The 15,788-nt window shown below is 48.8% G+C and overlaps 2 protein-coding genes across 3 annotated transcripts in view; one reads left to right on the top strand and one right to left on the bottom strand.

The window, feature by feature from the left end:
• IGFBP7 (insulin like growth factor binding protein 7) lies at positions 1 to 15,364 on the top strand. Of its 2 annotated transcripts, none has more exons than XM_068187622.1 (5): positions 1 to 499; positions 11,822 to 11,931; positions 13,191 to 13,307; positions 13,669 to 13,799; positions 15,131 to 15,364. In XM_068187622.1, coding segments are annotated over exons 1-5 (834 nt in total). In that variant the 5' UTR covers positions 1 to 24; the 3' UTR covers positions 15,132 to 15,364. The 2 variants fall into 2 exon arrangements, with proteins under 2 accessions (XP_068043723.1, XP_068043722.1); XM_068187621.1 differs by having other exon boundaries at positions 2 to 499; positions 13,669 to 13,795.
• POLR2B (RNA polymerase II subunit B) overlaps positions 15,313 to 15,788 on the bottom strand; it is a 16,600-nt gene continuing 16,124 nt past the window's right edge. The window contains exon 25 of the mRNA XM_068187618.1: positions 15,313 to 15,557. Within this exon, the coding sequence (XP_068043719.1) occupies positions 15,468 to 15,557 (90 nt within the window). The 3' untranslated portion in view covers positions 15,313 to 15,467. The remainder of the gene's footprint in view (positions 15,558 to 15,788) is intronic.

A 15,788-nucleotide genomic window follows, 5' to 3' on the forward strand; every position in this document is an offset into this window, starting at 1 on the left:
GCGGGCGGGCGGCGCCGTGCCGCCATGCCGCCCTCCGCGATGCCGCTGCTGCTTCTGCCGCTGCTGCTGGCGGCGCTGGCGGTGCCCGCCCCGGGCACGGCGGTGGCGGCGGGGGGCTGCGGGCCCTGCGATCCGGCGCGGTGCCCGGCGCTGCCGGCGCGGGGCTGCCCGCTGGGCCGGGTGCGGGACGCCTGCGGCTGCTGCTGGCAGTGCGGGCGCGGCGAGGGCGAGGCGTGCGGCGGCGGCGGCGCTGCGGGGGGACGCTGCGCCCCCGGCCTCGAGTGCGTGAAGAGCCGCCAGCGCCGCAAGGCGAAGGGCGGCCCGGTTCCCCCCGCCGCCGGCCCGCCCGGCGTGTGCCTATGCAAGAGCCGCTACCCGGTGTGCGGCAGCGACGGGCTCACGTACGGCAGCGGCTGCCAGCTCCGCGCCGCCAGCCTGCGCGCACAGAGCCGCGGCGAGCCCGCCATCAGCCAGCGCAGCAAGGGAGCCTGCGAGCAAGGTGCGGGGCACGGAGCGGGGCGGGCGGGGTGCGGGACGGGGGATGTCCGCTCTGCTGCCCGGTTTCACGGGGGAAACGCCGCGCCTCCCGAGTGCTCCTCCTGCCCATTTATCCCATCGGGGCGCTTCTTTGTAAAATGGACGTGATTTCAGACCCACCTTAAATGGACTGGAGAGTCCCAGTCGGATGGCGCTGCCTAAACTTGGAGTAACTCTTCGGACCAGAAACGCAGAGGAACTTGGGCACTCACTGTTGCGGTGCTGGAACTACACGCCCTCACTTTTCATACTTTGCCTGAAGCTTGCAATTTGGGCTGCTGTGAGATGGAACAAAAGGGGTGAGCTATTCAGAATGTTCTGCCCAGGATGGTTGCAAGCAGAGAGGAAAGGAAATGATTAAATAGATGTGAAAGCCACAGAAATTAAGAGCCAGCATTCACTGGCTTGCTCTGGTTTGAAATGAAAACAAACAGTGACTTTCCTGTGAGCTGCACGTAGCAGTTTGCACTTGCAGCATTTTCGACCAGGAGCTTGATTCATCCCAAGCTTTGTCTTAGGGATGGTGCTCAAGGAAGAAATTGTTCTGCTGTACAGCCTCTACTAGAAAGTCTGGGTTCTCTGAGTAGTTTTTACTGGGCGGAAGGGAGGAGTAAGACATAGCATGCAAACCATATACTAAACATCTCAAGGACAAGATTGCAGCGCCAGTGCTGTTTTGGTGGAGAAGTGTTCTCATAAACACAGTATCTGCAGGTCACAACCTCCACCTCCTCTTTCTCTTGCTTCTCATAACTGAAGCCAAATATTTTGTAAAAAAATGTTTCTGAAACTCCCAAGGCAGGCATGAAAGACTGGGTGAGGACTGAGTTATGTGCTTTGATGTTGCCCATTAAATGCCCTGTGTGGCTTTTCACAAACCTTGTCCAAAACATTAGGCTTACATATTAGCCAGAAACAGTGCGGTACAGTATTAACTCTTGGAGGGAAGGAATTTCAGCCTTTGGGGCAATGTGGAATGAGATGAGAATGGGCTCAGTCTGTGCCTGCATCTAGTATTTGGAAGGAGCCTTTCCTGCCCAGTGGCATCAGGAGTCCTAAAATGTGTGCTGCTTCTTGGCTTTGCCAGCCCAGACAAGTGAGCAGATGGGTTTGAAAGATGTCATGCTTCAGGTGTGCACTTGAGAAGAAAGCTGTGTTCTCACTTGTCTTGCCCAAAGTAATATGAGAGTTTATTGCAAAACAGGTATTGATACTTCTAAGATACTGTCCCAACCCTTGGCTGCACTTGCTGGTGTCTGTCCCAGACTGGATGCTGGTTTGACCTGGTGGGGCTTTGATCCAGATTATGGAGACAGAGTTTGATGAGGTCAGTGCATACATGAGCCACTGGCAGGGGATGTGGAAGGCCACTGACCTGCCAGCCTCCAATAGGTCCCACAAGACTTTTTCTGTCCTCTGATCCTCACAGCAGCAGCTTAGCTGAGGAAAGGTCTCAGAGTGGGACAGCCATTCCATGCACAAACTGCATCCCTTCCTTTGAGAAGGTCTCTTCAGGTGTGCAGATCTGCAGCAAGACACCTTTGCGGGATGTTACCTGTTCAAGAATTTCACTGGAGCACGTGGTGCAGAGCAACTGGCAAAATGTTCTGTCCTCCATCATTCAGGGGACCCATTCTTCTTTTGTCTTCTGCTGCTGGGAGAGCACTGACCCAGCATGTCAGGGAAGGGAGCAGGATGGATGTGGGCTGCTCAGCAGTGGTGTCACAACTGACCCTTCAGAGATTTTCGTCAGCTGCATGAACCTTCCTTATTCCGTGGGCCTTCTGGTGATATGCACTGCCCTGTGGCTTGCAGCAGAGGCAGGGACTCATCCAACAACCGTGCTAGACAGCTGGAAGTATTTCTCTATCCCTCAGGGCCTCCAGGCAGTTAGGAGCATTGGGTGGGAAGGGCGGGCAGTTGTAATCTTCACATGGATTTTGAAATACTGACAGAAAAGAACATCCATCCCATCAGCCTGACAGGATAGAGCCTTTTCCACTGTCTTTCCAGACAGGAGATGGCACTTTTCTAGGTTTCTAGAAGGACCTGAATACTGTGGTAGTCAAATAGTGGGAGTTCTGGTTTTTGCCATTTCCCATCACAAACAGATGCGATCTCCTTAAGGCACTATCTAGGGTGGGATCCAGCACAGGGAGACCACAAACAGGCAGGATCAGTCGTTTTTGTGATAGTTTTTGCACAGAAAGAAGTCCTTGGGAGACAGAGCACTTGGGCTTCCTGCTTGTGGTAGATGGGCTCTGAGGTGCCTTCATGCCCTCGCATGTTCTTTCAGTCCAAGAGAGAGCAGCCTTTCAAGATAGTATCTAAGAAGAGATCCAGAAACATGTTTTCAGCAGTGGGTCCTAACTGTGTTTGATTGCTCTTGGGATTTAAATTTTTTTTTTTTTGTTCAAATGGAGCTGGAGGGGGAAGACTTGTTTTGCACATCCTGTTGGATCTTTGATATTAAATAGCAAAAGGAATGAGCACGTTCTCAGACCTGCAGAATTTGCTTTGACCTTGTCCTTGATTGTTTCCCAGACTTCTCAGATGTGATGTCTGTGTTTTTTACAGAAATCATGAAGCCATGCATAAAAAAGTAATTCTGCAGCAGCCAAAACTGCCTGCTGGAGGGCAAAGGGAGACACAGTTGAGAAGAGTTTGAAAGGATGGAAATAACCCTTGCTCTACCTGCACTTGGCAAATGGAGAGATCCAGCTGGTCCTTTCTGGAGTGGGTTTTATGTGGGCAGGACTGTTGGGGATATCTAGAGAAAGGCATCCTGCTTGATTGCCGGCTCCTTGAAGCTTCCTGGCTGCTGTTGGTGCTGTGCCAGCAGAAAAAGCTGCCTGTCTTTTTGCTCTGGGGGAGCAGGCAGTGATGCCGTGGTGCTCCCTACTGGCTGGGCTCCTGCTTTGCCCTCACACTTGCACTCAGAGCTGGCCCTGGGTTTGTCCTGATCCCTGTCAGGGCACCATTATTCATATCCCATCTCTACCCTCTGTGTCCCAGCAGCCTCTGTGTAGCTAATCACAGTGCTGAGGATGCAGGAGGTGGATGCTGTGAGCTTTTCCATCTGCTTTCCAACATTGCCTTTAAACAGATTGTCTGTTTGTTCTCTGCCTATGAAAATGCAGCTCAGGTCTGCCTCCAGGTCTTGCAGGCAGGGCAGGTCCAGACACAAAGCAGAAGCCTGCTGGTGGGGCAGGTACAGGTGGTCTGGGGTGCCTCCTCTGGTGGCCCCCTTGGCAGGAGGGGAGGCTGCTCTGACAGCTGGGGCGCTGCCCTCTGTCACTGCTGTCACACAGCTGTGCACAGATGTTCAGAAGTGCCTCTTAAGGAGTGGTTAAGGCTTCAGGAATGTAGTCTGAAATTCAATTTGCAGTGCACACACTGAAGCTGTTTGCAGCCAGCTAGGACCTGGGGCAGGAGGACTGTGGTACCGACTGCCATGCAAAGCCAGCTGGCATAAAGAATTAGGGTTGTGTGGCTCAGCTCAAGCCAGGCAGAAAAATAACCTCAAAGCACCAACCCCCATAAAAAAAAACCTATCAGGGTTCCTGATGATGATCTCTGAGCTCAAAAATACCAGGCACTGACTTGTTGCCTAACCAATGCAGGAAGGGACAAATACCCCTGAGTCTTTCTTATTATTAGCTACCAGCAAATACCTGCTTTGAGAGACGTGACTGCTGGAAATACTGCCAAAGTTGCCTCTTTATATGGTTTGAAGTCCCTAATGCTTGTACCAACAGGGTTGGTGTGTCCAGGTTGTTTTGCTGTTGTCAGTCAAGACTTTCTCTTTGTGTTATGCTCCCTTCTCTCTTGGTAAAAGCCAAATTCTTACACTTGCTCAAATGCAGTGTACCACAAAGCAGCTCTCAGCAGACTTCAGAGGATGTTTCACTCTCAGGGCAACTGGTGCTGCTTTGTACCTACCTACAAAGACCTCCTGGGGGTAGAAACTCAGGGCCTCTCTGTGTGAAGGGTAAATTTGCTGGCTTGCCAAGCAGTCTGCTTTATTTCTCTTCATCTGAATGTGGTTTAAAACTTTGTGGCTCCATGAAAGTGTTTTTCCAGCACTGGGAACATGCAGGGATTTTCCTTATGACTATGAGGGCTCACAGGATCCCTCCCACAGATGAACAGCAGAACCAGAAGAGATTACAAGTGACTGTAACCAGCATTAAACTTGTCTAAATCTCACCAGCAAGGAGATCCCAGTCACTGGAGCTATGCTATCCCCTCAGAGAGGTATCTTTTTGGCTTCCCAGAAGCCCAGACAGCCTCCCTCATGGAAGGGGATTTTTGCTAAGGTGCCACACACCAGCTCTGGGGCACAGAAGAAGGTGGGTGTGAGGTTTCTTGGCTGTCCACAGGGTTTAAAAAAACAGGCTGATGGATGTGGGATTGTGACTGCCAGGTTCTTGTGGAGACTGGCAGCCCCAGGGACAGATATATCACCCCTCCAAATTCCTGCCAATTTACCCCATCAGTGGTTTTGCTTTGCTGATGCTTCACTGTTCCATAAAGGTTCATCTGTGCTGCAAACAAAGAAGTGCCAGGTTCCCACAGGTCAACTTCAAAACAAGAAACATGAATCACATCTGTTGGCTCATTCCATCCAAATTCAGCTGTTGAGGCTTTGCCAGAAATATCATAGTTTTGTGGGTGGCTTGTTTTATTTTTTTAATCCAGTTGCTCTACTACCAGAGTAGAGCAAAAACAGGAGTTTGGGGGAAAAAAAGCTTGTGAGAAATGGCAGACTGCTGTTATCACTGAGATTAGCTCATCTTTTCCTGATACAGCTGCCTTAAGTACAAAGGCCCCCAACTCTAGACACCACAAAACATACTTCATAGCCAGGCACATTTTGCAAGAAATTCTTCTAGATTTGTTAACAAGAGGCTCAGATTGCTTTAGTTCTTTCCTCCCATTCGCCCTTTTCTGGATTTTAAGGGTCTTAGAAGAATATACACATTTCATGAGTGGTTTTGTCTTTGCTAGGGAAAGATTTAGAAAAGTTTTTGCTAAGATATCTTGGTTGGAAATGAACCAAGTTCCCTGATTCTCCTGGAAATCTGATTTGAGTTTCTTCATCAGGTGGGAGCGGGGGTCTTGCAGCAGTGGCCTGCTACCTGCTGGCTTCCACTGCAAAGGAAAATGTTGCATTTGTAGGTGGATCTTTCCAGCATTTTTGTGCTGCATCCTGAGAGTCTGTGGCAGAGCACTGTGGGGTAGATCCCATCAGGACCTACAGACATGTGAGTGTCCAGCTGGCACAGGTCACTGATCATTTCCTCATGGATTATGGGGGCTTCGCTTATCTCCGCATCACCAACTTCCAGCTCTGAGAGCTGGGTATCCTGAGGACAACTGGTCTTGATATTTAAGACAAAGAAGGCATTAAGTACCTCTGCCTTTTTCTCATCCCCTGGCACTAAACTACCCTCTGCATTCAACCAGTGATGGAGACACTCCTTGACCCTCCTTTTGCTGGCAATGTATTTATATAAACTTTTTTTGTTGTCTTTAACTGTAGCAGCCAAATCCAATTCTAGTTGGGCTTTGGCCTTTCTAATTTTGTCCCTACATGACCTCATGACATCCTTATAGTTCTCCCACGTTACCTGACCCTTCATCCAAAGATGGTAGATTCTCCTTTTTTTTCCCTGAATTCCAGCCTAAGTTGTCTGTTTAATGAGTCTGGTCTTTTTCCCTGGTCTTTCTACACTTGGGGACAGTCGGCTCTTGAATATTTAACAATTCCTTTTTAAAAACACATCCAGCCTTCCTGGTCTCTGTTGTGTTTCATGACTGACTCCTCAACACTGCTGTTCATTGCTCTCAATGTTCAAAAATACTGGTGATTTAAAATTCATGTGTAACATTGGGGGCTTCCACTGTTGTAGCACAGGTCATAAATTCCTCCTTAAAAGGCATTCCACTATTTGAAAATGTTTTGGTTCATTGGAGCTTGAGTTTTTATGGTTACTGTGCTAAAAGCTACTATGGAAGTTTAATATATTACTTGTTAGAGTCCTAGAGAGCAACAGTATCCCAGGGACTATGCAAAACCTTCACTGCTCAGGAGGATCCTGTATTTCACCTGTGTCTTCATTCTCAATCATCACAGCATACCCAAATTCACTAGGAAGGAATGACTACTGATCAGCAAATTTCACCCTGTGTTTGTTTTTTCTATTGCTGGAAAGGCATGCTGTGTTTTAAAAAATGTGTTTAATCCTTTGTTGGGCTGAGGTTGACTGAGGTTAGAGCTAAATAGGAGATTACCACGTAACAAGTCTAATCAGGTCGGATTTTTGAAAGCCCTGCTTGCTTTTCCATGCATAAATGCTGCCATGCCTTTTTTCTGTCTCCGTTTTCACATTCTTTCCAGGCTTTAGCTCATGGAAGTAGATGATCTTTAAGGTCCCTTTCAACCCACACCATTCTATGATTCTACAGTACAAAGGTCATGCACAAGGTCTCTGAAGGCAGCGTTCCAAAATCATGGTAAAACAGCAGGGCTGGGATTTCCAGTGGCAGTGGTGTGCACCACGCTGGGCCCAGTGCTGTGGAAAGCAGGAGTTGCTCCATGGCACAGTGATGGTGGCTCAGGGCTCTTGTCACTGAGCCGACTCAGGCTCAAGTGTGCAGGGCTTGGGGCAAAGCTGTGTTCGTGTTTGCAGCCTTTCCAGGACCTGCTGAAGTCTGAGGGGGAGTGAGTGTCCAAACAGACACAGCATCCAACGCATGCTTCCTTCTGGGACTCCTTAGTCTCTTCAAAGACAGGCTACAGGAGGACAAGAAATGCCTTCAGAAGGAGGTAACAGAGGAGGCTTGTACATCTTCCAGAAGGCTGTAAGCGGCTTTGGGATGGGGAAGGCTGGGAGCTGCCTGCACTTCTCGTCTGCTGCCGCCTCTCACAGGGCACTGACCTGGGAGGGAAGCAGCTGGGGCCGTACCAGCTAACATGACTGTTGCTTATGGAAGGTTTCCCTTTTTCCATATAAAGTAATTTTGAAGGGAAAGTACTTTACCAGCACTTTGGTGGAGTGGGTTTATTTTCAGACTTGCAATAGCTTGTGAGACTGAACAATGTTCAGCTTTTGCTTGGGCTTGTCCTCTTGGGGACTGTTCCCAGCCTGTGTGTGACCTGGGGCTCTGGCAGGGCAGTGCAGTGAGCAGGAGGGCTGCCTGGGAGCCAGGCTGACACCCAGGTGAGCTTCAGCATTCATGTGTTCATGGTCTGGGCATCCACGGACTCCCAAGCACCAGGACATAGCCAATGGTGCTTAATGTCCAGCTCAATTTTGCCTTTAGTCACATACCTGTAGGCCCCTTGATTTTAGCAAAAAGTTACTGCTCTGATTGCTGTGTGGTTTTTATTTGATTGTGTGTGTGAACAGCAAAGGAAGATTGGTGAGGAGCCACTAACCCTCAGCTGTGAGTGACCATCCAGGAATCAGTGAGGGACAAGTGGGTGTGCTGGGAGATGCCAGGTCTCTGCCAGCTGAGGCTTGGCACAGAAGGGGTGCCTGGTGTAGGAGGGGTGTCAGGAAGATGCCAAATAATATCCTCATCGAGGACGCCAGAGGCTCTGCTGCGCACATTGCTGTGGCAGAAAAGCAACTACATATAACAATGGGAACTCCTTTCCAGCTGCTATTTTTGACATAACACAGGCTGTCAGTTCCCTGCAAGCTGCAGAAAAATGTTTTCAGCCTCTGTCCCAGGGTGAATGAGCTCTGGCGCTCTGTAAGAAGCGCCTTCCTGGGCCAGGGAGAGCTATTTGTTTTACAAACAATGGGCAGAGCACAGAGGAAATGCTCGAAGTGCTTGCGGAGAGCAGCTGATCTCCATCAACAGCCTGGGCTTTCATCTTGGTTAAGGAGCTCACGTGCAGTCAGGGAGCATCCGTACATCCACAGTGTCCCCGGCAGGACAGCGGGGACCTCTCAGCCACCTTGATGGTGGTGACCATTTTTATGGGCAGGTGCAGCCCTTATGTCTTCAGCCTGAAGGAAGCTGAGGGAGAAACCATCCCCTCTGTGGGCAGTGCCGCCAGTAGAGCAGCACGGCCTCCGAGGTGCAGGCTGTAGGATGAAGGCAGGGAGACTCCTTGCTGGCAAGAATCAAGACATGTGCTCTGTACATGTGGGCTTGTTTCAGGTCCCAGCTTTGCTCCCTTCACAAGAACTCCTGAAGCAAGAGGGGCACTTGGAGGAGGGAATGTCCTCACATCTTCTGAAGTGCATGCAAGGCTTTGCCATACTCTGCCTCTCCTGCTGTGTCAAGTTGCCATATCATCTGTTTGTCCACTTTGAGGGCTGAGCATGAGTGGGACCAGCACAGGCAGCAAGCAGGGTGACTGCCATGCACCTGGGTGTCAGCTCACTGTGGTGAGAGTTTAGCTACTGCTGTGATTTGACTTTAGATCTGATGACTTCTTGGCTTTTCTCATTTATTTTTAGTGGCGGAAGAAGCCCAACTCTAGAGTTTTGCCTGTATGGATTTAAGTCAAATGTCCAGAGAGAGCACAGTGACTTTTCCCATGACACTTGCTACATCTCTCAGGATGTGCATTCCCTCCTGGCCTCAGAGCTGTGTCAGATACAAGCAGAGGCCTGTGGATACTTCCAGCTCATTTTACAGCCAAATGTAGAACGTCATGTTCTGCCTGGTTGGATCAGGATGTACATCCCGAGCTCAGGACAAGCTTGTAACAGCCAAGCTCTTACTGTGCTTTGACTGCTGTGCCAAGCCAGACAGGGCTTTGCTGTGAAGCTGTGCAGGCAATTGCCCTGTCCAAGAAGGTAAACAATTTCTCCTCACCCAGGAGATGGGTAGAAATTCCTTGTCTCTTTTTCCTTGACAGCAATTGCTGCTGAAAAATCATGGTGTGTCCTATTCATCCTGGCAGGGTGAATAAACACCTCTGGGCAAGTGGGTGCCTGAACCCTTGGCACAAGGGGAAACTTGGCAGTAACCAAGACTGAGACACCTCAGGCAGTGGATTTAGTGGTGTGCTGAATGCTGCCAGTTCCCAACCAGGGGAGAATTGAGCCAGATCCTGGAAGAGCACAGCAATGCCTTAACATCCACCTGGCTCTTAATGTAAGAGTCATGATCTCTCCTTTTCTGTGGTCAGTGGTGGTGATCATTGGCACTTGTGGTTTTCCTGCCTCATGGAAGAACCCCAGTGATAGGATGGTGTCCTACAGGGGCAGACATAGCCCTGGCAGCTGGGGACAAGTCCCAAGCTCTGCTTTAGGAAAGCAAATTTGCATGTGGAGGGCTGGACAACAGAATAACAGTAGCAGCAGCAGGCTTTGCTGGGTGCATATTAGCTGGACATCCCACAAAGACCATGGGTCCGGACGAGCTGCCTGGGGACATTGTGTCCCTTCACAGCTTCCAAGCACCTTATTGTCCCTATTGTTTAAGGGACACCAGAAAAAAGAACAGCTAGGCTGTGCAGGAAATGCTGCACTGGGTAAGGGGAGCAGAGTGCATGACCTGAGGTGGCCCCATCCTGCAGATGGCAATGGGCTGGCCACTGTAGGGTACTCATGGGAGAAAACCTTCAGCAGGGTGTTGAAATGCTGCTTAAATCCTCTTCTCAGCTGAGAGACTCATCTCTGTTCTGATGAAGAGCACCTGGGTTGTGGTGTCTGCCAGGAAACCAGCCTGTGCTGACTATTAGGTGTGGTTTCAACCATCGCCCGGGGCTACACATAAAACTTTGCTGCTTCTCCACAGCTGCCTCCTGTTAAAAATCAGAACTGGGATACTTCTGTAATAGAGACTGTTGAGTGCAGCTACCCCTAATCTCTAAGTAGCTTTCCACCAGCAGGCTGTGTACAGTGATTCCTGGAGAGAGAAGTCTCAGAAGAGAAGAGCAAACACTCCTCTGGGTTTGCACCAGCTGCTCAGGAGCAGGGAACCACCTCAGCATCTCTTGGGCTAAAATAGAAGCATGGCTGATACTCTTTGGCTGATACTAGTGTGGATCTGCCCCCAGATCACGAGGAGGAAGAAGACAGCAGTTTTCTGCTGGAAGATGTTGGTGCAATGCCATGCACTTGAAACCTGCACCCCACTGTCTGCAACAGGGCTGCAGGGTAGAGTGCACATGCAGGGCTGAAATCAGTGCAAATTCAGGACCCCATAAGGACCATCAGGACCCATATCTGCCCATCATTTATGGGACTGGGAATGAGCTGTATGTGGTCTGTGAGCCAGAATACCCAGGAGCTTCTGTCAGGCTGGCTCTGGAGTACCTGTCTGCATAGGAAATGCCTTTTCCTGATGGAGTGTAATGGGAGCTTTAGTTTCCTGTTACTGCCTGCATCTTCAGAACAGAAGGGGGAAAGCTGTTTGTGGTGTTCTTAGAGCTATCAATAACTGGAAATAAACACTCATGCTCTGTGGTCTGCACTTCCTATTGCAGGGAATTAATAGCTGTGTTTAGCAAAGCAGCCTTGCTAAAGAGGGATTGAACAGAAAAGGCTTTCTTCCTTTCCTGGGATATGGGTTATGTCTCCAGCATTTCCCAGCCTGAGGGATAAACATCTCCAGCTAGATCTGCAAAACAACCCTGCTCTGATCTGCTTTAGAAGCAACTCTCTATTTAACCAGGAATCTGGAGCTCTCTGGAGAAAAACAGAGCTCTGCATTCACCTTCTCCCTTCCCAGATCTTGCCCTTGGAGAGCTCTGCCACCACCCAGCCAGCCTTCTTTGGCTGAGCATTGCACAGAGGTAAAACAGGAACAGCATTAACATGGAATTCTGCTAGCCCACATTGAAATCATGTCAGGAGAAATGATGCTGTAAAGTTGGGCGAGCTCTTCATGGCTTGATAGACTGAGTGGGATGCACCCTGTCTCCTAGGGGTCCGTTCCTCCATGCCAGCTGACTTGGTGACTGCATGGTAAGCAAAGCCAGCAGTTGGTACAGTTCTGCTCAGCCCCTGAGATGACAGAATATAAACAGTATTTCACTTCTAACCTCAACCTTGTGAGGAGGAGCACTCACCTGAACTGCTCAACACTTGAGTTTTCATCTGGGGCAAGCGCCCATCGGTCTGGATAGCTCAAGGCTGGGTGTGTGTGTCATTTTGGAGAGAGAAGCGTTGTGATGTTGGATCAGTCCAGTGAGCTTTGCTCCTAGCATCACCTCATCCTCAAAACTGTGACTGGCTCTCACTTAAAAGGCTTAGCATGGAGGCAGGCTTGCAGTCACCTGAGACTTAGAAGCTTTTCTCCCTTTTTACAGGACCCTCCATTGTGACTCCTCCTAAGGACATATGGAATGTGACAGGAGCACAAATCTACCTGAGCTGTGAAGTCATTGGCATCCCAACCCCTGTCCTCATCTGGAACAAGGTAAGGGCCCTGCCAGGAGCTCTTACAGCACAGCAAACCTGAGGTGGCTGAAAGTGCCTGGTAAGCACAAAGGCCATAGCAGATCTCTGTAGAAATACACCTCTGATGAGTTTTCTCATCTCTGCAGTTCTGTCCACCCCCACACATCTGGTTTTGCTTAGTTTTTAGACATTATTTAGAAATAATAACTTGTTGATCCAGAGCCAGGACAGGACTCATATTTCTCTTGGTAGCGCTTGGTATTTGGAGCATGTAGGGAATGTCACTTGACCTGCCTTCACCTTCACCCTGCTGGCAGCAGTGACTCTGAGGTGGCTAGACATCGCCCACGTTGGGAACAGGAACCACATGGGGCAGTCATTTAGCTCCAGTAGCCAGCAGCATGTTGATTTTGGCAGCACTGGTAACATCTGGCTTAGGACAGGGGCCAATGTTGAATGGAGAGGATCCTGGCCGTAGGGCTGAGAGGCACTGCATGGCTCCTGCAGCCTCCTCAAGTGCCACAGGTTTGTGCACACTTGTGAAGGGTCTTAAAATTAAGCTGAAACATTACTACTTAAGGATACTATGGAGAAAAAAACTAGATTGGCACAAAATTTGCTGTAAGACAGCAAGCTTTATTCATAGGGGTTCAAGAGCAGACTGTCAGGTGAGCATACAATGTGGGCTTGTTGACTCACGCAGCATGTTCTGCTTGTTTATGAAATAGATGCTGAGTTTACACTGTCAGTGCTGTTCTGCTTTTCATGCCTCTTCCTCATGGCTGAGAGACTGCTTGACCTGGTGGTAACAAGGGCTGAGCACCACTTATCTTGTGCTGTGCTCTGGGCTCAGATACTGGGGAAAGACTGCAGTGCTGCTTTCCCATTGATGCTGTGCCTACCAGTCGGGTCTGCCTGGTTTGCTGCAGCAGAAACAGGCACGGCTGAGCACACCCTTGGGAACACACACAAGTTTTGTGAGGCTAGATTAGCACGGGGCATGTTGGCACACGCCACTGCCCAGCACCATCCGTCCCAGAAAACTGGGCCACTCTTGCTGCTGAGGTGAGGGGAACCCAGCCTCAGGGCTGAGGCACTGGGGTGCTGTGGCTGCACTACACGGAGGATGAGGTGAAACTCTGACACTAGGAATACATTGCTGCTGCACAAAACACATTCATGTATATCTAATGTTGATCTGTGTGCAGGTATGCTCAGCATGCGGTTCCAGCGTAAGGTAGCCCCGAAGTTCTTACCCATTCCTGCCCCTCTGTCTAGATAATTCGAGGACAGTATGGTGTCCAGAGGATGGAGCTTCTGCCTGGGGACCGGGAGAACTTGGCTATCCAGACCCGTGGGGGCCCTGAGAAACACGAAGTGACTGGTTGGGTGCTGGTAAGTACTCTATGTGTGCACAGAGCTGCACAGGCAGCAGAGTGCAGTTTGCAAACTGCTCATGGACAAAGAACACTAGACAAATGGCAACAGACAGGGCATTTAGAGGAAAACAGCCTGTGTGAGTTAGAGATGAAGGATAAGGGTGGCTGCTGGTTCCAGTCTTACCTGGTACATGCACCCTTCCTCTGTCTAGCATGCAGCGTTTTACAGTGTGCATACCACTTACAAAATCAGAGGGGGAGTAGTGGGGAGGACAGGGTTTGACACAAGGAAGTTCTGTAAGATACCTGAAAACAGAATCACCTCTACCAGTGCACAAGATGCTCACTGGGGGAGCGGGGTGTGTTTCTTCCCTTAGATATCTCCTTTGAGCAAAGAGGATGCTGGGGAATATGAGTGCCATGCATCAAATGCCAAAGGAGAGGCAACAGCTTCTGCGAAAATCCACGTTGTGGAAACTCTGCATGAAATAGCCCTGACCAAAGGTTGGTAAGTGTGGCTGAACACTCAGCAGCTCTCTCCCCTAACAGTTTCTTGTTATTTGATAAAAAGGACTACTTCTCTTTAATGCTTTCAAAAAAAAAACCCCAAAAAAACCAACAAACTCTCCCCCCTGCACTAGAAATACCAGTTTAACATGCAGTTTTTTGCATTTGACAGAACATTCCAGCAAATCTTAGCCGCTAGAGTTTTCAAGGGATTGTTAAATAACCTCTCACATACTGTAAAGTACTGGAAATACCGAATTAACTGGGAACATCTTCTGGGTTTTTTTATAGAGCAACTTCCAATGCGTTTCCAGCCCTACAATTGTATCATCCTTTCAGTATTGTCTGGATGCTTTCAACCCTGCTCCTCTCTCCTGAGAGCAGTATTGGCACAGCAGATGTTCCAGTTCCTGCCAGGTTCTCTGTATGCTGGGATGTGAAACCTCAGGAGATTTGCCACAGCATGTCCTCTTTGCTAGGCTGTGTGCAAAGCTGGTGGCAAACCAGCCACCCTCATCCCAGCTGCAGAGGATGGCTCAGTACCACAGCCACATGATATGCTTAGGAATAAATCTGGAGAGCCAGAACAGCAACTAACCCTGCTAGAGGCAGAGGGACAGGGAATAAAGCACCTGGCTAGAGAATACTGTGCTGCCCAAATCCCCCTATTGGATGTAATCCTTAGTTTTCATTCCTGCTAGCTTTATCCAAACTATATAGTCTTGACTTTTTGTGTCCTTATGTCTGTGAAGAGCTAAAATACTTCCCTTAGAGGAACATTAGCAGCACCTGGCACTGAAATGAGAGCTTACAATGAATCCAAATATCATGCTCAGGAACTTTGCTAATGGTTTTAAGGTAGTCTCTAATCCCTTTTCAAACATCTTATTTGTGGATGTGAATGAAATTGAGTTTTACTGAGTTGTGCCATGAACAGCAAGCTTATTATATCCCAGAACAGTTTGCTTCTTGCACACACCCAGCACATGCTACAGCTGGTTCTTTTCAGCTGTAGGAAAGCTCTGAGGCATCTGGAGTTAAGTGATAAGTAAATGAAGACTGCCACTTTAAAGGAAATTGATAAAGTTAATGGAACAAACTGCCAGACATCATAGCTACACTGTGAGAGTCGGTGTACCATGTCCAGGTGATCTCAGGACAGAAAAACATGTCTGTTATCACCCCCCTGCAGCAGGGAGGGAAGGAAAGAAGGCAGGAAGGAAGGAGGGGTCAGGTCTCATCCTCAGCCAAGAGATCCCAAAGCTATTGCCAAAGTTGCAATATTCCCCTTTGGAACAGGACAGAGTGTAACATATTTTTGTTTCTCCACAGATGATGGTGCAGAGCTGTGATGTGAGGACTTTCACTTACGCACAGTTTTAAATTAGTATTTTGGAAAGCTGCAAGCTCTGGCTTTTTCTAGCTGACTAATCAGTCCCTCTTAACTCCCTTTTTCTGAGTCCCAATTTGCTTGCACACTTCTTTCACAGATACACAAATAGATTCACAAACTCGATTACAAATTTTAATTCTATTTACAGGAAATAAACATACTTTTGAACAGCACACAGCAGATGAGTAAAACTGTAATTTTGAATGTAACGTGTACAAAATGAAACAAAACCTGAGCACTTGAGTCTCATAATTAAAAAAAAAAGCCCTTTTAAGGCTAAACACTCATCATACGAGGTGCAATACTCATAGACATCAGTTCCTGGAAGAGGAGTTTGCAGGCGTAGGGCATTCGAACCAAAGATATCTGGAAAGAGATTTCAAAAGTCTTGTGATAAACACTCATAAAGCATCAACTTCCACATCCTCTACAAAATAACTTAGTTGAGTTTTTGGCTTAAAAGCAAATCTGAAGTTATGCATGAAAGCATTTACCGAGAATTGCTCACAGACAGTATCAAAGCAAGAAGGAAGCTGAGACTGTCTGTAGAGGCTACAAAGCAGCTCTCCAGAACACATTTTTAATGTAAAAATGCAG

The sequence above is a fragment of the Anomalospiza imberbis genome, chromosome 4 (genome assembly GCF_031753505.1).
Source record: "Anomalospiza imberbis isolate Cuckoo-Finch-1a 21T00152 chromosome 4, ASM3175350v1, whole genome shotgun sequence".
Classification (NCBI taxonomy): Eukaryota; Metazoa; Chordata; class Aves; order Passeriformes; family Viduidae; genus Anomalospiza; species Anomalospiza imberbis.